This window comes from Pteropus alecto, unplaced genomic scaffold, assembly GCF_000325575.1.
Source record: "Pteropus alecto unplaced genomic scaffold, ASM32557v1 scaffold86, whole genome shotgun sequence".
NCBI classification, from domain to species: domain Eukaryota; kingdom Metazoa; phylum Chordata; class Mammalia; order Chiroptera; family Pteropodidae; genus Pteropus; species Pteropus alecto.
The window spans coordinates 27,524,972-27,549,814 of record NW_006442109.1 but is presented as its reverse complement, the minus strand read 5'-3'; the positions used below and the strand labels follow the sequence as shown (position 1 = coordinate 27,549,814).

General features: G+C 34.5%; 1 protein-coding gene across 16 annotated transcripts in view; it reads left to right on the top strand.

Annotated features, from left to right (window-relative positions):
- MGA (MGA, MAX dimerization protein) overlaps positions 1-24,843 on the top strand; it is a 129,816-nt gene that overhangs the window by 97,048 nt on the left and 7,925 nt on the right. For 9 of the 16 annotated variants that reach the window (XM_015595921.2, XM_015595923.2, XM_025038874.1 and 6 more), the window contains exons 10-20: positions 2,602-2,828; positions 3,898-4,071; positions 4,656-4,728; positions 6,033-6,550; positions 8,809-9,106; positions 10,394-11,020; positions 14,484-14,774; positions 14,956-16,460; positions 19,254-19,381; positions 21,651-21,702; positions 23,802-24,008. In XM_015595921.2, coding sequence (XP_015451407.1) covers positions 2,602-2,828; positions 3,898-4,071; positions 4,656-4,728; positions 6,033-6,550; positions 8,809-9,106; positions 10,394-11,020; positions 14,484-14,774; positions 14,956-16,460; positions 19,254-19,381; positions 21,651-21,702; positions 23,802-24,008 — 4,100 coding nt within the window. The remainder of the gene's footprint in view (positions 1-2,601; positions 2,829-3,897; positions 4,072-4,655; positions 4,729-6,032; positions 6,551-8,808; positions 9,107-10,393; positions 11,021-14,483; positions 14,775-14,955; positions 16,461-19,253; positions 19,382-21,650; positions 21,703-23,801; positions 24,009-24,843) is intronic. The other 7 variants (XM_015595926.2, XM_015595925.2, XM_015595927.2 and 4 more) reach the window with 7 other exon arrangements.

The following is a 24,843-nucleotide window of genomic DNA, read 5'->3' as shown; positions in this document are numbered from 1 at the left end:
CAGTCTTACGGGTGCTCCCTTGTAGGTAACTAACTGCTTTTCTTTTGCTACTTTTAAGATTCTCTCTTTGTATTTAACTTTTGTATTTTAATTATGATGTGTCTTGGTGTGGGCCTCTTTGGGTTCATCTTTTTTGGGACTCTGAGCTTCTTGGGGTTGTATATCTATTTCCTTCACTAGGTTAGGGCAGTTTTCCATCATTATGTCTTCAAATAGCTCTTCACCTTTTTGTTCCCCTTCAGGTACCCCATGACCCGATATTTTTACATTTAATTTCGTCCCATAGGCTCCTTAATTTATTATTATAGTCTCGGTTTCTATTTTCTTGCCGTTCTGATTGGGTGACCTTGGCTTCCTTATCCTCTATATCGGTGGTTCTATCCTCTTCATCCACTCTGTTGATTCCTTCTAATGTACTCTTCATCTCAGATAATATGTACTTCATTTCTGACTGGTTCCCTTTTTTAATTTCCATTTCCATTTTTATGTTTTTAATCTCCTTAAAGTTCTCATTGAAATCATCTACGTTTCCCCTAAGTTCATTGAGCAGTCCTGATTACTTACCCTGTTTGATTATGTTGCTGTCACTCCCGTCTTACGTGTCCTAACAGAACTGAACTTTACCCTTCTTAGTCAGCTCCTTTTATGAATTTTCCTACTTATTGGAACCACCATTTATCCATAGTCAAAACTTTAGAGTTGTCTTTAATTCCCAATGAAGGAGTAAAATGTTTTAAGACATTTTAAGAGGTTTCCTTCTGGAGTACTATACTGTGTAGTTTGAAGCTGTTAAAAAGAAAAAAAATGGAAAGGGACCTTTACTTAGTACAACCATTAGCTTATGGAGGTTTAAAAAATCCTTGAAAGATACTTAAAAGAAGTCAAAGACCTCTGTCCTAAGGCAATTTTATTTTTGTAATAGTTTTAATATGTATGTGAAATAATTAGCAGCACTAGACAGTAAAGTTTTTACCAAATGGATGGTATAGGGCCTCTGTAAATACCACCTTTATTGTGAAGGTATCCTTGATTACCTTCTTTAAAATTTCAACATTCCCCTTCAAAATATATACCAATACATATATACTTTACATAACTACTTATTTCCCTTCTCTTCTGCTTTGCTTTTTCTTGTACTCACCATAATCCAACATATTTTTTTAGTTGTCTTGTTTATTGCCTGTCTGCCCTCTTCCTTCCAGCTTAAATGTAAACTTTATGAAGCCAGGCATTTTTGTCAATTTTGTTCATTAGTATATCTATAAAGTTTGATACATAGTAAGCATTAAGATATTTATTTATACATGAATGAATACTAGGGTCTTAGAAGCCTTTGTGAATGATGTGATAAATGAGCTGGGTTATAAAAATTAGATAAGAGACTGCTAAGCAGCTAAGTAATTGGCTCAATCACTTTCTAGCTCTGAAGGTTTTTTCCTCCCTCTCCCTTTCTTTATCTTTAAGTCTTTATCAACATTTTGTGGTTATGCTCTGAATGGTGATAGTTGTAGTAGGAGCCATTTATACAAAGTTGTTCTTTACTAGTGAGGTCTCAGTGTTCAGAGCAGATATGCTTATTATGAAATCAGGTAGCAGTTTGGATTCTCCTTTGTTATGAAAGATTATTTGAACTAAGTCTTTGAATTAAGTGCGAATACTGCTCAGTCACATTTTATGTGATTTTAGGCAAAGATTTTGGCTCTTTGGCTTGGAACCAGCTACATCTTCTTTGAGGACTGATCATTAAAATGCAAAATATAATGTGTGTTTCTCTGTAGCTCTCTATGGGATGGCCGGCCGTATGCCTAAAGAATAAAGTCAGTAGCCTCTAGATTCTTCATTTCATTTCGTTAAGTAGTCAGTGCATGTTTTCCTTTGTGTAGAACTTCTCAATAGTATGATTTCATCTCAGTTGGGTTTTATTGCTTTTCTATTGATATGTTTGTGCTCCTATGCTGAGTTCATGCTATCTTTTGAATCAGTTTGTTGTCAGAAGGCAGCACTAACAGTTCAGTCTCTGGAGCCAGATTGAATGGTTTTGGTCCTCTTACTGTTAGACTCCCTTGAATATCAGCATCTGCCAAATGAGAATAATATCTCAAGAACTACTGTGACAGTCAAATGAGTTAAAACACATTAAATGCTTAGAATAGGTACATAGTAAAGTTCAATAATTTTTTGTTGTTGTTTGTGAAATGAAAAAGTGTAGTATAGAATGGGAAGGACTTTTTTGACTGTGCTCAATATAATAGGATCTCCTGTTTAGTCCTCATTCCTTACCCTGCTTTATGTTTTTGCATGGCACTTATTTGATTATATGTTTATTAGTTTTCTTCTCCTGGATTATAAACTGTGAGGGCAAGATGGCTGTGTTCAATCTACTACTGTCTGAAACAGTATATGATATATATTAGTTATTCAAATATTTAGTTAATAGATGAATGAATGAAGGTGCAGGAAGGTAACTAAAGGTATTTTAGGGGGTATTGTTTTAAAGAGTTACTGCTTTTTATGAGGGAGCATATTTTGTATTGGTAATGCCTCAGTGAACTTTTGTTGCCAAAGGCACCTAAAATCTTACCTTTTTTTTTGTGTGTGAAGCTATATGTGAAACAGAGCCTGAACAGCCTGTTCGACATTACCCATTGTGGGTGAAAGTAGAAGGTGAAGTAGATCCAGAGCCAGTTTATATCCCAACGCCTTCTGTCATTGAGCCTACAAAACCATTATTGTTGCCTCAGCCAGAAGTTTTATCTACTACTATGAAGGGCAAACTGCTCTCTGGAATTAAACCTGCACGAGCATATACTCCCAAACCCAATCCTGTGGTAAGCCTGGAGTTTCATTTTTTATTGAAAGTTGCAGAAATCATTTGTAAAGATTGATGAGTTTCAACCAATTTTTGGTTTATACTCTGTGAATCATTTTGCTTTCAGGTAATATCTTTTAAGCCATCTCCTTTCTTATTTAATCAGTTTAGTTGCTGGCACTTAACAAATGTTATAAAAATAGAGGTGCATAATTATAATTCTTCAGTATAACCAAGTCTCTCTTCAGGAAGATAGATCATATAAAGATGGGCTTTTTAAACAACATGACTTACAAAACTCTGTTAAAGATACTTATTCCTGTAGTGTAGTATATTGAGTAATTGAGTTGTACATATTAGTAGGAAACCATTAAGAAAAATCTTTAAAAATAACTCATTTTCTTAAAGCAAATTTCTTTTTATACAATAACAACAATAAAGTTCAAGATTTAAAATAATAGTTTATATGACTATGCGAAGACTGATAGGTAAAAGAGCTGATAAGCATTTCTGATTATTAAATCCATTTCATTCTTCCCAGTCCATTAAGTTGGAAGAAAGATCCTTTAGTATAATACTGTTCATTGTAGTCTCTGTACCAGTGCTGACCAAAAACTTACCATTCTGTGATGACATGAGTATATATAGAAAATAAGAGTAAATATTAGAAACTTTTCCAGAAAGTTGATAGTCATTTTATATTTATTAAATCTAATATTAAAAAATCTTGGGCTTGTATTTTACATGTTCTTTGCTTTTCTAGCAATTTGTATTTTTCTAGTAATTACTTTTGTATTTTGCAGACGTATCAATCTATGTTAGACTGGTAATTAAGAAATGTATTCTTCACTGCAAATCATTTGAGAAGCACTGCTCTGGTGTGATATGAAATTTCTTGATAGAGAACCTATCCTTTCTGACTTTCCCAAGATCCAGCACATACGAACTGTATTTGTACTGTTTGACTTTAAAGTCTGCATTTTAAAATTTCAAGTGTTGTGATAGAAAAATTAAACATCTTTTTCCTTTTGGAGTCCAGGAGACTTCTCCTCCAGTGTGTGAAATGTTTTGTTGTATGAAACTTACAGATTCGGGAAGAGGACAAGGATCCAGTCTACTTGTACTTTGAAAGTATGATGACTTGTGCCCGAGTTCGAGTATATGAACGAAAAAAAGAGGAGCAGAGACAGCTGTCACCATCAGCATCCCCATCATTTCAGCAGCAGGGCTCATGTCATTCTAGTCCCGAGAACTGTACAAAGGTGAATTGCTTATTGCATAATTTTTCTTTTTAACTTCCAGTTCACTATTGGTGGTATTAGAATTTGCATTATTATCAGAATAATTCAGAGTAATTGTTTTGGGGCAGAGAAGGCTTAGTTGATGTGTATGTATATCAGTTTATCTGTTTCTCTGCATACCTATTCTGAAGAACAGTCCCTTGGACTTAAATGTATTATTCTTTCTAATGCTGGAATAATTTAAAGCTTAAACATTTCTGGTTTTGATTAAATCAGTTAAGATTTGGATCTTTCCACGTAGGTGAATTTTGTAAAAAGCTTGTTCCATTAAATATCAAATATTTTTCCTTTCTTACTAGAACACACTATAAAGTACAGTGATTTGTCACTGTCAAGTACATTACAGAGCAGGGCTACTTATTTTTGCCAAGGGCTATATAATATGATAGTAATGCAGGTGGTGTGCTTATAGATGTGAAGCTATTGTCATTTTAATCTTTCTGCTGTTTCATGCTTCTTTGAGAGATTTAATGTTTATGTCCTAGTCTCTATCAATAGTAAACATGGGTTACATTGAAGTATTTCTGTGTTATTCCCTTCTTCAGGAGCCTGATTCTGAACAGCAGCCCTTGAAACCAATTACCTGTGACCTAGAGGATGATTCTGATAAATCACAAGGTCAGCATGAAAACTAGATCTTATCATTTGATAGTAATTATTCAGGTGTGGATTATAATAAAAATGGGGGGAAACCAAAATTACCAATCCATAGTATGGTGACCTAATCTGTTTCCAGCTTCTCCTAAAAATAGAAATTACAATTTTTCCTATAATTGGTCTGTTTATCACTCCTGTTCTAAGAAATAAAATTAATTTATTGATAACGGCCTGTCGCAAGAGACCTTTAGGATGAGGTCAATGATTTTCTTTTTTAAACCTCTTTTCAAACCTCAGCAGCATTGGCATTATTAGCTATTAAAATTATCCCTTAAGATATTACAAGCTGTTGCTATTGGAGAAGTGCAGAAGGAGAAAGGAAGGAATATTACTGATTTATCTAGCAGGCTATTGCCAGAATTACTTTGTTGAGACATAGTTTCTAGGGATTTAACAATTTGTTTTTGTATGCTTCCTAAGACTTTCAGACATTTAAACAGCATTGCTTCCCAACATTTTTTTTTCTTATATGGCATGGTATACACAGTAGGTGAAAATGTTTCGATAGCACACTGAGGTAAGTGGAGGAGGTTGCTGGGGTGGAGGGATCCTACCTGAGAGCATGACCACCCTGAAGGCTGAGGGTGTATCTATGTCATTAGCATACCTTTAACTGTAGCACTTTGGTTGGGAGGCTCTACTGTGGAAAGCTAGGTGTCTAATGAAATATACATCTGGTTAACATGTTGCCTGAATCTGCACACAATGTAGAAGTGGAGCAGTCATATCTAGAGGCACAAAAGTAATTCCAAAGTATTTGCAATAGAAACTAGAGGTAGAGTGCACTTAAAAAACAAAACAAAACCAGAACACTACCTTTCTTGCTGTTCTTTAGGATAGACTCTACTTATCACATATTACAAAGCATCTTACAAGTATTTTTGCTTTGCATATATGGATAGCACAACACTAAACTGTACCAAATAAGCTTAACTTTGGTTTTAGGTCATGCTTTGTTTGTAAGGTAACACTTTCTTATGTAATAGTTAAGGGCTTTTTAGAGCAGTCTTCAGTGGGACGCCCTTTTTATTAGAAAGCTGAGTCAGCAGTATAGCGAAGATAATTATAGTCTGATTCTCTGAAATCTTTTTCCTGGAAAACTCCCAAATTACGAATGTTAAATTACCACTTAAAGTGCATGGGAATAGGACACTGGGTTGAATTTTTATACCACTGGTACTTTTCTGAGAACTTACGGAAAGTAAAAAAATCAAAGTTCAGTACAAAATGCTGTGATACTGAAATATCTGTCAACTCCTTATCAGAAAAGAGCTGGAAGTCTTCCTGCAATGAAGGGGAATCCTCTTCTACCTCGTATGTGCATCAGAGGTCTCCTGGTGGTCCCACCAAACTGATAGAAATCATCTCAGACTGCAACTGGGAGGAGGATCGGAACAAGATTTTGAGCATCTTATCTCAGCACATCAATAGCAACATGCCACAATCACTTAAGGTGGGCAGCTTCATCATTGAGTTGGCTTCTCAGCGAAAGAGCCGGGGTGAGAAGAACCCCCCTGTGTATTCTTCTCGTGTGAAAATCTCTATGCCATCATGTCAAGACCAAGATGATATGGCTGAGAAATCTGGATCAGAGACTCCTGATGGTCCATTATCCCCTGGGAAAATGGATGATATCTCTCCTGTGCAGACAGATGCCCTGGATTCAGTGAGGGAGAGATTACATGGAGGCAAAGGTCTGCCCTTTTATGCAGGGCTTTCTCCTGCAGGGAAGCTTGTGGCCTATAAACGTAAATCCAGTTCAAGCACATCTGGGCTTATCCAGGTGAGAATTATCTTTAATCTGGATGTAGCACCTTTTTGCATTTAGGTAACATCTTGATTTTTCAGAGCCCTTTGTGGCTCTTATATCATTTATCTTCATATTTCCTGGGAACTGGGTGACAAAATCATCTCTTTTTGTAATAGGCCTAGATTAGATACATACCTAAAGTGAATTTTTGGCATATTTATAAATGAATGTAGTGCCAACTATTGCTTATAATTTTCTTTCTAGTCTTCCTGGAAAGCTGTTCCTCTTAAAATTTATCGTCTGAGCTCTAAGTGATACTTTGACAAACAAGCAAGGACAGTAAGGGATCTAGTTTAGTTCATGGGATTATTTTTAGCCGACAGCTTTCAAAACAAAACAAGGTGAACTTGATTTTAAAATAGGCAGTATATGTTTGGAAACTTAGAGAAAATTTTAATTTAGTAAGGTATTATTCAAATACATAAAAATATTTTAAAAAATAAGCCACTATTTACTTATTTTTTGCTTTATATGAGTCATATAAGGTTACCGGTATAATCAGTGTTGTAGGACAGATATCTCTATCCTCACTATTTAGTAATTCAGGCAGGTTATATTAATAAAATTACCCTGGCACATAGAAGATCCTTTGGAAAGAGAAGTCCTGAATTAAAATGTAATCATAGTCAAAAAAGTTTTCTCCTCTTGCTCACTGACATTAATGCACTTTTATATCAGAGATAGCAAATGTGTGGAAGTATCTGACATTGCTAAGATTACTTGACTCTATTAGCTTGACCCATTCTCTGGGCTAAGGACTATTCCAGTAATAAGCCAATAATAATATGGCTTATCTTCTTGATCAGAAACTTTTCATTGCAATTTATTCTGTAGAACTGCTTCTCATTGTATTTCTTAAACTCTTTAAATGATTAGGAGAACAGTGTTTTCTCATTTCATTTATTGATCAATACTTTGAGAGCAGAGACTTAAGGTCATTTCTAGAGAGACTAGACTCTCTGAAATAACAGGCATAGAAATTTTTTTCTCTTCTACTGGCTAGGACTCAGAAAAGCACCATAAAATGTAAATTCACAAAAGCAGTCAGGCCACTGTAGGCTTTGAGAAAACCGCTCAGTGGTCTTCAGAACACCTCCCAAAGGAGCAGATAGGGGTATCTGATCTGGACTCCACAGAGTCTAAAGAAAACTATATAGTAAAGTTTACCGTGGGATGGAAAGATCACATTCTTTATACCAAACCGAGGCAAAGATAGTCTTGCTCTACCTGGGAATAATCACAGTTTCATTTCAGTAGCAAAGAGTAATTACATTTTGTGTCTTTGAAGAGAGAATGACTTTTGCTGTAGCTTTCTCCTCACCCATTACCTATTAATTTAGAGAGTAGGAGTTTCTCCATCTCATTCTACACCCTTCCCCTTTTAAATGGTGTGAAAGAGGGACAGAAAAGAATGTCTTCTCTAGTCATCCAGCAGTATGACTTAGGGAACATGGGTAAGAAACTTGGGAGGTTTTTGTTTTGTTTTCTTTTCTTTAAAAAAAAAAAAAACAAAAAACTATCCTGTTACAAAGATGGGCAGTCTGTCAACTCGGGCAGTAGAGAAAAATACTTCATTCATTGATTTACTTTTTCTGATAATTTAGTGACTATTTCTAAAAATACAGTAAGTTTCTACTGGCATTTATTTTGAGCTAAAGTTCTATTTAAGAGATGAAGACAATATTTTTAAAGTTAAGTTTTTAGAAAACCAAAAACTAAGGTGACTTTGTGACTTAGGTTATTGTAGCAATGGCTTTCTTATAACTTAAAATAGAGACATAGCACATACTTCTCAAATCTGAAGGATGCCTCAAAGAAGCCTGTGAGGGGGCTTCATTATGCCTCTCTGGTCTTGTCAGAGATTCTGTGGAACACAATAATTTATTTTTTGTTGGTGATTGTTAACAACCAGAATTGCTTTTTGACAAGTAAAACAGTTGTATTATTCCTTAGATTTCACTGTGTCTTTTTTCACATATCTAAGATGTAGATTTGTTTCTCAGTTACCAAAATGAAGAATGAGATCAGTTCAGAATATCAGATGATAGCATTTTTTTTTCATCTAATTAAACACCTCCTGATTATACCAAATGGGAAAAGACTATTTCTTTTTCCCTTTAAATCTAGAAAATAGACTTTTAAAATCTTGTTAAAATGAAACCCCTGTCAAGGGAGATGAGTAAGCAAGAGAATTTTATCTTTACAGAATTTCTCTTTGCCACTTGTTTCAGGTTAATGGTAAGAGTTACCCGCAGGCTAAGTTGCTATTGGGACAGATGGGGGCATTGCATCCAGCCAATAGGCTAGCTGCTTATATCACAGGCAGGTTGCGACCCTCAGTCCTGGACCTCTCAACCCTCAGTACTGTCATCTCCAAGGTAGCATCCAATGCCAAGGTGGCTGCATCCAGGAAACCACGTACCCTGTTGCCTTCAACACCCAATTCCAAAACGGCATCCTCCTCCGGCACTACAACAAATCACCCTGGGAAGAATCTGAAGGCATTTGTCCCGGCAAAAAGACCAATTGGTAAGTTGGACTATATATATGTTTTTAAAAGTCCTGTGACTTGGTGTTGGGCCAGTGGATACAGTTTGGAGGTTGTAAAACTTAGAGAAATAAAGAATCTGGCATTATTCTTATTCTTGATGTCTATCTTGCTCATTTTTTTTTTGGAGTGAGGTGTAACTCTTCTGATGACGTACAATACTAAATGAATTGAACTCTAGTTAGTTTTACAGTTGTTTCCTAGACTTTTAGACTTTTATTCATATAGAAAAGACTTTTAGGTTTTTAATTTTGTTTTTAAAAAGAGAAGACAAGTTCTTAAAGGTACTTCCTTAATTTAATATTGCTCCTATCAGGACTGGTGTTTTTTTAACCAATGATATGTATTTCCCTTGAACTTATAAAACTAAGGAGCTAGCAAAATCAAAGTAAGTTGAGTTAGTATAGGCTTAAAGTATAGAGAAGGTGCTTGTAAACCACGATTTCGGAAACGTTTCTTTATTCATCCCTGTTCTGTGAATGAAAACCTCTTTTGCTTATTTCAATGCTAAAATCTGTAATAAATTACCTTCTTGAAAACATTTGTATTTTAGCATTGAGAGTATATAGAGTTGGTTTATTGAATTCCTCTTTGTTTTTTCAAATCTATTTGGGAATGTTAAGTAAAAGTGTCTATTACTGTATTTTTTTCTCTAATAGGAAATTGAAGTCTCTGGCCGAATGCCAGAATTGTGTGAAGATGGGAGGGTAGGCATTGTATGCCTTAAAAAGAACCCGTTTTATCTCTTTTTTAAAAAGTAGCTTTAACTTGTGATTTTAAAAATAAACAGTCCTCTTCTGCCCTCTCTTGAAAAATATCTTCATACATTTCAGAAATATGTAAAACTTAACTGTTTTATAAGAGGATAGCAATAAAGGGATGGAGATACTGCAACAGAAAGAAGTGATGGAAACAAGTTTTAAAATTAGAGTTAGAAAAAAAAAATCTTTATCCGTTTTAGGTGATGAAATTGTGTACTGCTGTATGTCTTTTTTAGTGTCCTGGCAATTTGACTATATTGCATAGACAAAGATTTTTAGTAGGAACACCAAATTTTAATCCCTTTCTTGTTAGCATTATAAAGGTTTGGTTTGGGTTAAGGGAAGTGTTTGATTTCTGTGGCTAGAAATTGGCACATATAATGCAGATAGGTAGTACCTGTAAGAGATTGACCCAGTGGTGCACACAATAAATGTTGATAAACACAATCACTAAGAGGATAAAATATGAGAACTGAAGATATTTGACCTGCAAATTTTTATTTGCAGCGGCTCGACCCTCTCCTGGTGGTGTGTTCACACAGTTTGTGATGAGTAAAGTTGGAGCCCTGCAGCAGAAGATACCTGGAGTTAGCACACCCCAACCCCTAACAGGGCCACAGAAGTTCAGTATCAGACCTTCTCCAGTAATGGTCGTCACACCTGTGGTTTCTTCTGAGGCAGTTCAGGTGTGCAGCCCTGTTACTGCTGCTGTCACTACTACCACCCCTCAAGTGTTTTTAGAGAATGTTACTGCTGTGACACCTATGACTGCTATTTCTGACGTGGGAATTAAAGAAACTACTTATCCTTCTGGTGCCACCACTGCAGGGGTTGTTGAGGTCTCTGAAACTAATACCAGCACCCCTGTAACACCTACCCAGTCTACAGCCACTGTGAACCTTATCAAAACAACTGGGATAACCACCCCTGTGGCTTCAGTTGCTTTTCCTAAGTCTTTGGTAGCATCTCCTCCAACCATAACTCTTCCTGTTGCTTCCACTGCCTCCACCTCCATAGTCGTGGTGACCACAGCTGCATCTTCCTCCATGGTGACCACACCAACTTCATCTCTTGGCTCTGTTCCCATTATACTCTCAGGAATTGATGGGAGTCCACCAGTGAGCCAGAGACCAGGTAAGGCCTAGATCTTACTAGGTGGTTTACTATACAGCTGTTCACATAACTTTGTGGTTGTGATAGAATTATAGATATATCAGGGTAACAGGGTAGATGTTTCTGCTATAACATGGTACATGTATTCCTGAAAACCTTAGTATTCTGCAAAAGTTGAACAATAAAAATAATAGAGCTCATGTTATGACAAATCACTGAAAATCTATGCAACCTTATCACCCAGAACATGAATAAAAATCATAACTGGTACCTTGGATTTAAATTGAACAGCCTTGATAAATGGAGCTGGAGATTTCCTCAGGATGTTAAAAATACTCAAAAACATTAGAATGGAAATGCTGGCTGAAGGATACTGAGATAAAGCATATGGGAGTGGAGCTCTGAGCCAGTAAAGCAGTCCTTTAGGTGGGTGTGGTCTGCTGTGTGCTGAGAGCTAGGGGTGCACGTCTCTGAGGAGGGAACTCAAATGTAGGGGTTCCCTTTTTTGGGAGTAGAGTGGGCTGGCTCTTCTTTTTAATTAAAAAAGAGATCACAGGGCTTTTGCCTATACTGCAGCCAAGCTGAGGGCTTTTTCTTTTTCTTTCTTGCTGAGGAATAAAATTCTAGGTCTTCTTGACTAGTAAAAATCATTTGTGAATCAACCTGAATCTTATATACTACTGACATTATTCTACTTAGTTATTGTTTACAAACTAATTGAAATAGAAATAAGGAGATGTATTTCTTTGCTTAGGACTCTATTATATGTTTATTAACTTTTTAGTTAAAATTAAAAATATTTTCTCTTGTTGACTTAGGTTAAGTGAATTTGAAATAGAAATAGCCCATACTTGGTAGTTTTTCTATCCTAATTTAACAAGCTAAAGTAAGTAGCTTCCTTAGTGTACTCAAAGAATAATTACTGTGGAAAAGAGTGAGAGATTTGGCAGGATTTAAAGAGAAATAAATAGGGAGGGGGTTAGGGGAAGGTAGATGGAGTAAAAGGGGTCAAATATGTGGTGACAGAAATCTATGGGAAGTGAACACAATGTAAATATATATATGCTTTACTGTTAAAATGTACAGCTGAAACCAGATTTCATTAGCCAATGTCACCATAAAAAAATAAATTTAAAAAAATAAAGGGAAATAAATAGCTATCAGCAATTTTGTCTTGGTTATTGATATTGTTATTCCTAAATATTTTTGCCTTTAGTGACATGGTCCAAATCCCTATTGATATTTTAGGAAAGAAGTGATTTGGGAGTTAGTTCATAAGTTGGAATTATTCATTGAAAAGTGAATCACAATATTAAATGAGTTACCTTCTGCTTTTTCTCATAAATAAATATATAAAAAAGATTATAAAAAGTTATTTTAATATATCATCTTGGAAGTGAGGTCATTGTTGATGAAGCTGCTTTGATTTCCTATCGAATCTCAAGGTTTCATACATATGGTTTAGAAAACTATCAGTTTAAATCTTGTCATTTTAACTGGTCATATGGATTCCAACCTTTCTTTATATTTTTAATTGTCATGAATGAAACTAATAAAGCCATTTAGCTTTTTGTAGTTTATTGTTTCTCAGATTTCAGTCACTCCGAATATACATTTGTGTATTTTGCTCTCATTCCCATGTACTACATTGACAATGTGTTTATTTAATCAACTCATTTGTTTACTTGTGTATTTTTAAAAAAGCAATTTTACTGTAATTGGAAAACATTACTTGCCAAAATAGAGGTTAATCCCATAAATAAACACATGGAAACAATAATAATAAAAATAATAAATTCTAGCTAGCTACTATAATATGTTTTTAGTATATGGCTTGCTCTATTAATGAAGAAAGCTAGAAAATGCTGGCATAATATTAAAGACATAAAGACTGATACTTTTATATATAATCAAAAGGTTAAAATTGGAAGGGGAATTTCTGACATGGTTTATTCTATATCCATATGCCACCTAAAACCTAATATCTTATGTATTACTTGAGGAAATGTTAACAGATTTTTCTCATCTGCCATTTTACAAATGGAGCTGACCTAGATAACTGCTACTTCTAAGGAAGTGTGTATAATTTTGTTCTAGGTTTATAAAGAGGATCCCAACCTGGGCACTTAGATATCTGATTTTTTCATTTGACTTACCTTCTTTTTCTCTTGCCTTTCTCACATTTCAGTAAACAATGTCATATTTATTACCATGTGTATTGAAGACTGCTTTCATTTTCTGAACTGGAGTAATTTGAATCACTAAAATTTAAGTAGAAATTTTTAGGAAATTAATGCTCTAACATGTTTCTTAATTCACATAAATGTTTTTGTTTAAATTGTACACTTTTTCACGGACAGTTGGGTCATTGTTTTTTATTTCATTTTCAAGAGTACTGGGTCTTCTATATATATAATTTGTCATTTTAATATTGAGTATGACTTTCTTGTAGAAATTTGATACGTTTCATGGGGCAAGGTGCCTATCTAAAAGGATATCACATGTTAAATCTGTTGATTTTTCTATTTAGTGACAAATTAATGAACAAATTTATTAATAATGTTAAATAAGTTCACTAATTTGAATGGTAATGTTAGACCAGTTTCATTTATGCTTATTATTATTGTTATTCCTACCTCTTTATCCCCATGTCCAGAAATCTTATCTGTAGATAAGATTACAGAAATCTTATCTGTAGATAAGATTAGCATTTTTAAATATCTCTTCCAAACATTAAAGTGAATCTTTAGATATTGTTGATAGCTTGAAATCTCTTTTAATTCCATCTTTTGCATTAAATTTTTGCTTTTTCTGTTTGTTTTAAAACTATCTTTTGCCTCTTCTAACCAGGCTTTATTTCCCTGCTTCTTTGATGTCTCTTAATTTCATTCCATTTTTTGGGGGTATGTATTTTTTTCCTTATGAAAAATAATTTCCACAAATCTTTACGCTTTGCTTATTTGTCAGTGAATTTTAAAAACCAAGAAGTTTCTTATACCTCATAATTTTTAGTTTTTGACTATGATATTTGAATATGATATGTGAAACTAAGTCATAAGTCATAAGTCTAGTTAAGTGTTAACAGCCTGAATTTTAAAGTTGAAGAGAATTTCATCATGAATGATCTCTTCAGCATTAGGGAGAATCCAGATTTAGAGGCCAGCCTATGTTTTTCACTAGGCAGAAGTATTATCTGTTTAAATACACCTCTTGACAATTGATTTTTTTTTTTCTTTTTTTTTTTACCAGTTTAAATGTAAGGTCCTGCAATGTCTGGTTAATATTTAGGTTTAAGATAAATTGTTTTCAGCTGTAGGACTATTAATTAGCATATCATAGCATATCATAGAGGTACAGGATTTCACCAGCTTTTTAATGCAAATTAAAAGTTATTTGTAGCATGGTCAGATCCTATGTCAATAATTTTTTCTTAAATGTGTTAAAGGGAAATTCTAATACTATGTTTCCATTTCCTGTTTTTCAGAAAATGCCCCTCAGATTCCAGTGGCTACTCCACAGGTCTCTCCTAACCCAGTGAAACGTACTGGACCTCGATTGTTATTGATTCCAGTGCAGCAGGGTTCTCCTACTCTTAGACCTGTGTCAAATACACAACTTCCAGGACATCGGATGGTCTTGCAGCCTATTAGGAGCCCAAGTGGAATGAACCTATTCAGGCACCCTAATGGGCAGATTGTCCAGCTTCTTCCTTTGCATCAGCTTCGAGGTTCTAATACCCAGCCTAACTTACAGCCTGTCATGTTTCGAAACCCAGGTATAACACTACAGATCTCTCTGATGAGTTTTTCCTTTGTTGAATCATTTGGCCATATGGAATGTTAATATGCCAGAATTGGTTTTCTTAGTCTCTTAGAATCGCCTGTCTAAAAAGAAAAGCATACACTGGAAGTCTTGATATGGCCAATGGTGACTTAAAGTCTTCTTTTTCTTACCAGGGTCTGTGATGGGAATCCGGTTACCCACTCCTTCCAAGCCTTCAGAGACTCCACCATCTTCTGCTTCATCCTCTGCTTTCTCTGTTATGAGTCCTGTAATTCAGGCTGTTGGGTCTTCTCCAGCAGTGAACGTTTTCACTCAGGCACCATCATTGCTTTCTTCTGGACCTAGTTTTGTGTCTCAGTCTGGTACATTGACCCTGAGGATTTCCCCTCCTGAACCACAAAGCTTTGCAAGTAAAACAGGCTCTGAAACCAAAATAACCTATAGCTCTGGAGGGCAGCCTGTTGGGACAGCCAGCCTCATTCCTCTCCAGTCTGGTAGTTTTGCCTTGTTGCAGCTCCCAGGACAAAAACCTGTTCCCAGCTCCATTCTTCAACATGTTGCTTCTCTTCAGATGAAGAAAGAATCCCAGAATGCAGACCAGAAAGATGAAACAAGCTTTTTAAAAAGAGAGCAGGAGACTAAGAAGGTCCTACAGTCAGAAGGAGAAACTATAGACTCTGAGACTAATGTAATAAAGCAAAACTCAGGAGCTACTGCCTTAGAAGAAACCCTGAATGATTCCTCGGGAGATGGGGGTGATCATTTAGATGAAGAATCCCTTACAGAAGAAGGTCCTGAAACTCTTAAACCTTCTGAGCATTCCTGTGTCACTGGATCACACACAAGTGAAGCCTGTAAAGATGTTGATGAAGATCCAGTTAGGAATCAAAACAGTTCCAAAGAAAAACTGACTGTTCTAGAAATTAAGACCATTACTGAAAAATCCAGTAATATGACAGTCCAAAGTGTAAGTAATGTGCAGCTTAAAAAACAACTTGGTAATGTGAAAGTGGAACAGCAGAAAGTATTAGACAGTCCAGAGGAAAAATCAAATGAATTTCCAGTAATCTCCAAGGAAGAGTGTAAACTCGGATTATCAGGGAGCACAGTGGCAGAGCATCAGTCTGATCCACAGCCAGAGGCCAAGGAGAAGGGATGTGGAGACTCTCTGAAGGACAGTATTAAGGAGAGATGGAGAAAACACCTGAAGGGCCCATTGACCCAGAAATGTGTTGGAACTTCACAAGAATACAAGAAAGAGGCAGATGAGCAGTTAATTAAAGAAACAAAGGCTTGTCAGGAAAATTCAGATGTGTTTCAACAAGAACAAGGCATCTCTGATTTACTTGGGAAAAGTGGAACTACTGGGAGTACCAGAGTTTTAAAAACTGAATGTGATTCTTGGAGTAAGATTTCTAGTTCTGCAGCCATCTCCATTCCTAGGAGAGCTACAAAAAGGAGCAGAGGGGAAGGACATTTTCAAGATCATTTACTGCTATCAGGAGAACAGATACAACCAAAAGAAGAGAAGGGTGGGAGAAGCAGTGCTGACTTCAGTGTTTTGGATTTGGGAGAAGAAGATGAGGAAGATGAGAATGAGAAAACCGATGATTCTATTGATGACATTGTGGATATTGTTTCTGACTACCAGAGTGAGGAGGTTGATGATGTAGAAAAGGTGGTGAGCCCATTTTTGTTGTGACTGAACCTCAAGGATTTAAATGATTTAGTAGGGACAGTAGCTTTTCCAGAAGATCACTAAGACCTTGATACATTCAGTTGGATGCCTAGATTTAGATCATGTTTAAATGACTTTGTATTTTTTAGGCTGTGTCAGTCAGGTAACATTTATTGAGCTTATACTGTTCTTTGAGACTTGTCTGATATTATGGAAAGGCTGGCTTAAATCTTTGGGGGATAGATGCTTGAGAGTCCCTGTCAGGTTAGGTTTAAAAGAGAAATCCTAAAACCACTGTTCTCATTTGATCCCAGTTAGTTTTTTTGGACATTTTCTATATAAAGTAATTATAGTTTATCTGATAGATATATAAGAAACCAGGGAATGGGTGACCTTAGAACTAGAGGAAAACTTATCTACCTGCATTAAGAGAGAGGTTCTTTTTGGAGAAAAATGGAAAATACCATTTAATATTTTAACATAACTGTGCCTTAAGTTGCTCTTTAACTCCTAAAATTAGTTTTTATAATTTGCATTCTGAACTTTGGTCATCTTCCTTTGTAATATGACCTTTATAATTTGGAATTTCTGAAGTCATTTTGTAGACTTCTTATTTAGGGTTGTATTTCCTGAACTAAGTAATTGAGAGTCAGGTATAATAATAGGGCAGGAGTTGGGCAAACTTTTTCTGTAGAGGGCTAGATTGTAAATATTTTAGACTTTGCAGGCTAGATGGTTTGCTGTTGTAACTACTCAATTGCTGTTGTAACATGAAAGTAGCGTGAAAGCAGCCGTTAACAATAGTAAGTGAATAAGTATAGGAGCTGTGTTTCAGTAACACTTTATTTACAAAACAGGTTGTGGGCTGTGGTTTGATGACCCCTAACATGAGATATGCTCTAAATCATAAGGAGATTATAGTTAGTTGCCTGTGGGGTGCCCTGAAATCTAAATGGGTTAGTCCCTCTCTTCAGGAGCAGATAATATGGCCTTTATGCACTGATTGTCAGTCAAGCAATTTTTTGTTTTAGAAACTCACTTTCTTGAGATTCATTTAGCCTTTGTGTTACCTGGTCCTTCTGTGTTAATGCCTAACTGCCTTATGCAGATAAAACATAACAAAAAGATAAATATTTTAAAACTAAAATGTTTAAATATTTTAATATTTTTGTGTTGGTTATTACTGTACCTCAGTTGTCTCATTTGTAAAACGAGGATCTAGTTCTATAATTGGATGGTTCTGTAGTATTTGCCTTATATTCTATCCCTGGCCTAATCCTTTTTGAGGACAGATATCTAGGCAGCTGAAGAATCTGAACTCACTGAGTTTAGGAGTTAGATTGCAGATCTTTTTCCAGTCTCCCATTGTATGTCAGCCTGGATAAGCATCAGACGAAAACAGTCCAACTTTAAAACCAGTGAAAACTATTGCTGTCAGTAGGACTGACTTACTGTAACCTTTAGAGGAGTTTCTTAATCATACAGGGTGGCATTGCTTGAATTTCCTAATAGGGACTCTGACATACAAGGTACGCTGACCTTTTTCAAAGTAAGGGCATTATATTAAAAGATTTCTAAAATCTAAATTCTACATTGTGTTTATGTACCTGTATATACCTATGATATCTTTATGCTTGTGATTACCATATTGGAATAGTGTAAGGAAAATTGTGAATAGCCTCTTTAAATCTTCCATTGTGAAGTTTATTGGATATTATTTACAAAGGCCTGAAGTTAAAGCCATGCAGTAGTCAGAAATTCTTCAGTTTTAATACTATAAAGCATCTACCTATATTACTATTCAGACTATTTAGATTCTGTTGGGACTCTGTTGATTTAGCTTTCTAGAGTTAATTTTAATATACACTGTTACATTGTTTAAATTTATCATACATTGTTTAAATTGTGCTTAAATTGAGAACATAAATGATGGCTTGCATTTAGTGTCTATCAGCCTTATGGAGCCCATAATTTGGGGGTAAGTAATTTTTCCAACAAGTTTAAACATAGAATTATTAAGGTGATTAAGATGCCTTATTTTGAGTTGTACCTCTCTGGTACAGCATTAATATAGATAATCTATTCCCTGTTTAGAGTCTGGCATAGTAAACACTACTTTTAAAGGTGGACTTTAAAAATATCTGCACATCTCATAATCTGTATATTCTGTTACATAAAATATACAGTGAGTTTCTGTGACAGGTGCTCAATAAATGCTTACTGATTGACTCGTTTTTTTGGTATAATAAGTAGAAGAAGCCTGGGCTTCTTTTGGTATCTAAAATTCTTCCAAAGCCCTTGTTCTGTAAAGTTGAGAGACTTAGAAGACTGTCTGGGCTGTATTCTTTTTCTGTAATTGGCTTGAGTATGTTTTTGTGAGAATCTAATACGGGGTTAGCTATGAAGCATTCTTAAACTAGAACCTGAAATTTTCTCTTTTCCACTTGCCAAATTTTATTTTACTGCTATTTAATTTTAAGATGTAGGCAGCTTTAATATATCCATGCTTGAATTTTGTCCACTAGAAATAACATTGCAGCATCAGTATAGCCTTTTGGGGATTCTGTTCAGTTTAATGATGTCTATTTAATATATATCTATGATTTATAATCTAGTTCTTGGTTGTTGCTTTGTGAGTTAATTCCTTATGATTAACAAGTTTAGAATTGTCAGTACTCATGGTGTAAAATCAGTGCTTGGCACTGGTTGGTTTTATAAGGGGAGCATTCAGTTGAAAAGTATAGGTGTGCTTGCTCCCAGTACATTATTTACTGATGGAATGCTGTATTTCAGGATAACTGTATAGAGTTCATTGAGGATGAAGAGCAGGTGGACATCGAGACTGTAGAAGAGCTCTCTGAGGAAATTAATGTTGCCCACATGAAGACCACAGCTGCTCACATGGAAACTTTTAAACAGCCGTAAGTCTTATTTTTCCACGAATTGTTGTTGTTTTCGACCATAAACAAAACTGTTCTGTTGGGTGCTCTGGGTAACTGACCTGGTTCCTTTATTCCTCTAGCTTTTTTCTGATGTGTAGGTGAGAGGAGCTGAAATTCAGAGGTGGTTAACTTGGCTTGGTTATTTCTAGGAGACTGTGTAAATGTGAATAACATTTGCTTTTGGAGCCTGACACCTTGGTAATAAAATAATAGTTTTGCTAGTTTGTAGCTATTTATCCTTGGGCAAAGTCTTTAATTTCTCAGATTTGTAGGTTCTTTACCTATGAAATGAGGAAAATGCCTCCATTTAAATGTTAAATGAGTTAATATAAGCAGCTAGCCTAACTGACAGAAGTGGACTGCTCAGCAAAGGTTAGTTCCTTTGTCTTTTAAGAATAAGGCATTAAGTTTTAAATTTGCTTACTTGTACAGGTGAGATACAGAAAGGAAAATTTTCCTACCTGTTCAGCTGATGAGATGGAAATACAGAGGACATGACAACTTGCTCAGGAAAATTTATTCCATTTTCTGTTTTAGTGAGCCTTATATTGATTAGGGATTGGGGTGTGAGAAAAAGAAAGAAAAGGTGAGATGAGTTCTTACCTTTGTGCCAGACACTGTACTTTTTCTTTTATCTCATTAACTACCATATAAAGTAGCAATGAGTTAAGAAAGAGTAATTTTTCATCTCTAGTGATGCTGAGAACGTATAAGGAGGGAGAAATCCTAATAGTTTTCTTCAATGTGAAGGTTGAAAGAGTTTAAATCTCTTAAAAACTTAAGTAAAGATTTAATTTTAGCTTTATTGGCTGGATATAAGTTCAGCATACTAAAATCGAGTTCTTAAACAATAACAAACAAAAAAGTGTAATCTAAAAACTACTACCATTTTCAGTAGTAACAAAAAAATCTGTTTGGGACTAAACCAAAGTTGTGCAAAGCTTTTATAAATGTTACTGACACTGAAGAAGAATTCACCAAATGGAGAGTTACCATGTTATAATGGAGGGCCAAGAATAACCAACACACAAAAAGAGCACAAACTTATAAAAGAGCAGATTGTTAAGAATTAAAAATTTTTTGTCAGAATACCATGAAAACAGTGAAAAGGCAAACTTAGACTATAAGGAAAATATTTGTAATAGGTGTTTGACAAAGGATTATTATCAAGGATATAAAATAATTGTTACAAGTCAGTAAGAAAATAATTCAGTTAGAGAAGTTAGTAATGGGTATGTCAAGCAATTCACAGAAGAGGAAACCTAGATGGCTGGTCAACAATGCAAATGTGTTCAATTTCACAAGTAATTATGGAAATGCACATTAAACTTCAGTGACTTTATCAATTCACAAACCCATAAGAGTTGCAAAATTGAGAATTTTGATAGCACTGCTATTTAGTTGTGGAGCAATAGGGACATATTACAGGTGGGGAGTGTAACTTGTAATAACCCCTTTGGAGAGAGAACTGTGGCATTACTAAATTTGAAGATGTTCATGCCTTTCTTCTACCCATCCATTCCACTCTTAAGTATATACCCTAGAAAAAGCACACACATATGTATAAGGAGTCATGTATGGAACTATCCATTGCAGCACTGTGAAAATTTGGAAACAAACCTAGTAACATTCTGAAAAAAAAAAAATTTTGGGAAAATTCACACTTTGGGATACTGCATAGCAGTTAAAACGATTGAACTAGAACTATATACATCAACATGTCTGAGATATAATAGATGAAACAGATCAGTTGAGAGTTATACTGTACGTAATATAGTCTTTAAATGGCTACATAATATTTTCTGTGTATGGATATATCATACATTCCTAATAAAACTGTAAAGATTTGCATGGTAAACTCAGTTTGGGAGTGTACCTGTGAGAAGGAAGGAAATGTGATTGAGTAGGCTGCATGTGGGATCCTCCTATAATTTTTTAGAGGTTTTATTTCTCAAGCTACGTTATGCATACCTGGATGTTCATTATATGTTCGTTTATATAGTATTGTATGTCTGAAATATTTTATGATTGAAAATAATAATTCGTAGTTTTAGGGATTATATTTGGACACTGTTTCTTAGATAAAAAAGTATATTGTTGAATAAATTATGTTGCCACATAGTGGACCTTGGAAAAAAGCTAGTTACAATTTAGACAATTTGGGATGGTTTGTTTTAATATAGCTGTGAAAATAGGTCTTAGATTATTGAATTTCAGTAAGATATTGGAAAATACTGTCTTTATCTAGGTGCCGTACCCATATCTCTGCAGATGAAAAAACTGCTGAAAGGAGTCGAAAGGTATTTATAATGTATTTAAAAATAATTACTTATTTAGTGAAATTGATAAAATTGTTCTTAGGGTTAAGGACATTAACTATATTAGATATAACATTTTTCAGGACTAATCTTACCAGTTAATCAGCTTTTTTCCCTTTAATGAAATTAAACTATTAATGCTTTTTTTCTCTCTTAATTCTCTATTTATCCCCCTCCCCCCCAATGATAGAATAATTTAGAATTAAAATGGGTATGGAGTGCTTATCAATTTTCATAAACTCCATATGGATTTTAATTTTATAATGTAATGATATGATATAAAACAAGCTGGCATTCTTCTTTGTCTAGGCTCATGATTTTCAATGACCTAAATAATTAATTATTCTCTGAAATGATGACTAGCAATTCAAGGAGCCATGAAATTATAAACCTTTGACTTTATTAAATGTATTCACTATATGATATCATTAAACCATAATTAAGCAAGATTTTCTCTTTATCATTACTAGCACTAAATGGAAGGAGTACATCTGAAACTTACTGGATTTTGTTAACCAATGTCACCACAATAAAAAAAATTATAAAAAAAGTAATAAAATAGTCTTTGTTAAGGCAAGGTATAGAAAACCAAGAAAAAAGCCAAAAAAAAGAGGAATTTTAAAGTTGGAAGTTGATACATTTTTCTTAAAAAAAAAAAAAAAAATAGAAGGGAGTTTGGTTGTTTAAACCATTTTCCACTTCTTATTCTGTCTTCTTAAGAGATAAAGACAATGATGGAGATTGGATTGAGTTGGAGGGTGTTATTCAGGTCTTTTCAAAAATCAGAGTGATTTAGTTTGGGTTTGGTTTGGGGGGTCATATGATACATATTTACATGTTTGTAATTATTTTGTATATATTGCTACATTTTATTTTTATTCTAAAACATTTTTCAGATATAAGAATTTCATAATAGCTTATTTCTATAATCCATTGTTTTTATTAAGTATTACATGCAAATTATATATAGCGTTTTGCTATATTTAAACTCGGTGCTAATTTTCCATCTTGTATCTTTTATTCTTTTATACTGGTAATGCTCAGTGAGTTTAACTTCAGAAAAACAGTAATTTTTATATAAGAGTTTTGGGGTATTGGCAGGGTTATGGTAAAGGCAAACATATGAAAAGGAATACAATTAGAAACATCAGAGGGGGAAAAACACCAAACAAGAAACTGGAAGACAGGAAATGTACTTATTAATTTCTTTGTATAAATTGTATTCACATTGTCATAATAGTGTAGCCACTGTTAATGATTTTTTAAAACTTTAATAATCTGTTAATAAAGTATGAAGACTTAATTTCAGTCTTGAAAAATGTGTAAGTACAGATAATAGATTGGGAGGTTAAAGAAGAAAGAAAAAATAAGGAGAAGAATAATGAGTGCTGATACCGTCATTTTACAAAGAGATGTTGTTTATCGATGAAATGAGAGGTAGAAATAGAATTATATTCAAGTTGCAAAGGGGTCAATGGAAGAAGTAAAATTAATGATATATCTATATTAGGAAGATGGGATGATGTAAGAGTTGTGTGAGCTAAATCTTTGTAGCAGGAAGTTAATAGCATTGAAAATTGAAAATAGGCTTACATTACTGTTTATATATATACATATATATATAAACACGTTTATATAGGTATAGATTTAAGAACCAGGAAAGGTAGCTAAAAGCATCAAAAAGTAGTTTTTTCTGAGGACCCCTGTACAGATGCAGGGCACAGTTGCTTTTTATTATTAAGCCTTTTAAATGTTTATATTTAAAATCTTATATGCATCTATTATGTCTATATAGTAAATAATTTAAAAAATTGAAATGAAATAAATAAAAAATGAGTCTAAGGCATCTTGAGAGTCAAGAAAGGCTTTTCTGAAAAATGCAAAGTTTGAGTTTTAAATGTTAAGAATTTACACTGTCGAAGTAGGTTTGGAGGTAGAATAGACAGTGGTAGTAAGATGGCTGTTAGAATAGTCCAGACAGAAGATGGTTTGTGTCTGATACAGGGCAGTGCTATTTGGGATGGAGGAGGAGGGAAGGTACATGTGAAAAATATTTAGGTAGAAATCTTTTGTTTGGACAGGCTCCTCCGATGCCTCTAAAACTGAAGCCTGATTACTGGAGTGAAAAACTACAGAAAGAAGCTGAAGCATTTGCTTATTATCGCCGGACACACACTGCCAATGAGCGGCGCAGGCGTGGTGAAATGAGGGATCTCTTTGAGAAATTGAAGATCACATTGGGATTACTTCATTCTTCCAAAGTCTCCAAAAGTCTCATTCTCACTAGGGTAAGTGTTCTGTGTAAATGGCAAATAAGAGCTTGACTAAGAGAGTCTTCTAGAGATGCTAGGAGAAGAGAAAACATTTGCATATGAGGGAGTTTGAGATAGAGTTGTATTTAACATTTGAATGTGGACTAGTGAAGGCCCAATATATTCTTTAGGGGAGAAAGTTCTTGTGTTGAGTCAGAGTAGCTATTCATTGCTAGATTCTTAATTGGCAGAGCTGTCCTGTCTTCCATTAAAGTCAGAAACCCTGGGAAGCTCTCTTTAGCACAGTCTCTACATTGGTGTTCTCCATAACCCTTAGAATAGTTTATCACAGTGAAGAAGCACAACATAAGTGATATTTTAACATACTACTTATGTATGTCAGTACAGTTGATAGTCATTTTAAAAGAAAATCTGAAATATTCAAGCTAGCAGAAATTTTAAGTTTGCATATAGAATATATAAGACACTTTCATTTAAATTACTTTTAAAGTAGTAAAAGTTGGAAGAGTAACTACAAGGCAAGCAGTATTCATTCGTCTTCCTCTTAGAACAGAGTTACTTCATCCAGCTTTTACTTAGACTAGGAGATGATTTTAAAGTTGATTATTAAAATTAAAGCAGAGTAAAATTTTGTATCACCTTATAGTAGTGGAAACACCTATTAACCACTTATTGATTCCTTTTGGAAATAATCATGTTTCCTAGAAGTATAAGCCAGAAAACCTGCAGTTTAACAAAAAATAATTTCCGAAACATCAAGAATTATTTTAATGGCATTATAAAGTTCTCTAAAATGTTAGATTAAATTTTTTCTTTAAAGAAACTGTGTAGACCTCATTTGCTTTTAGGA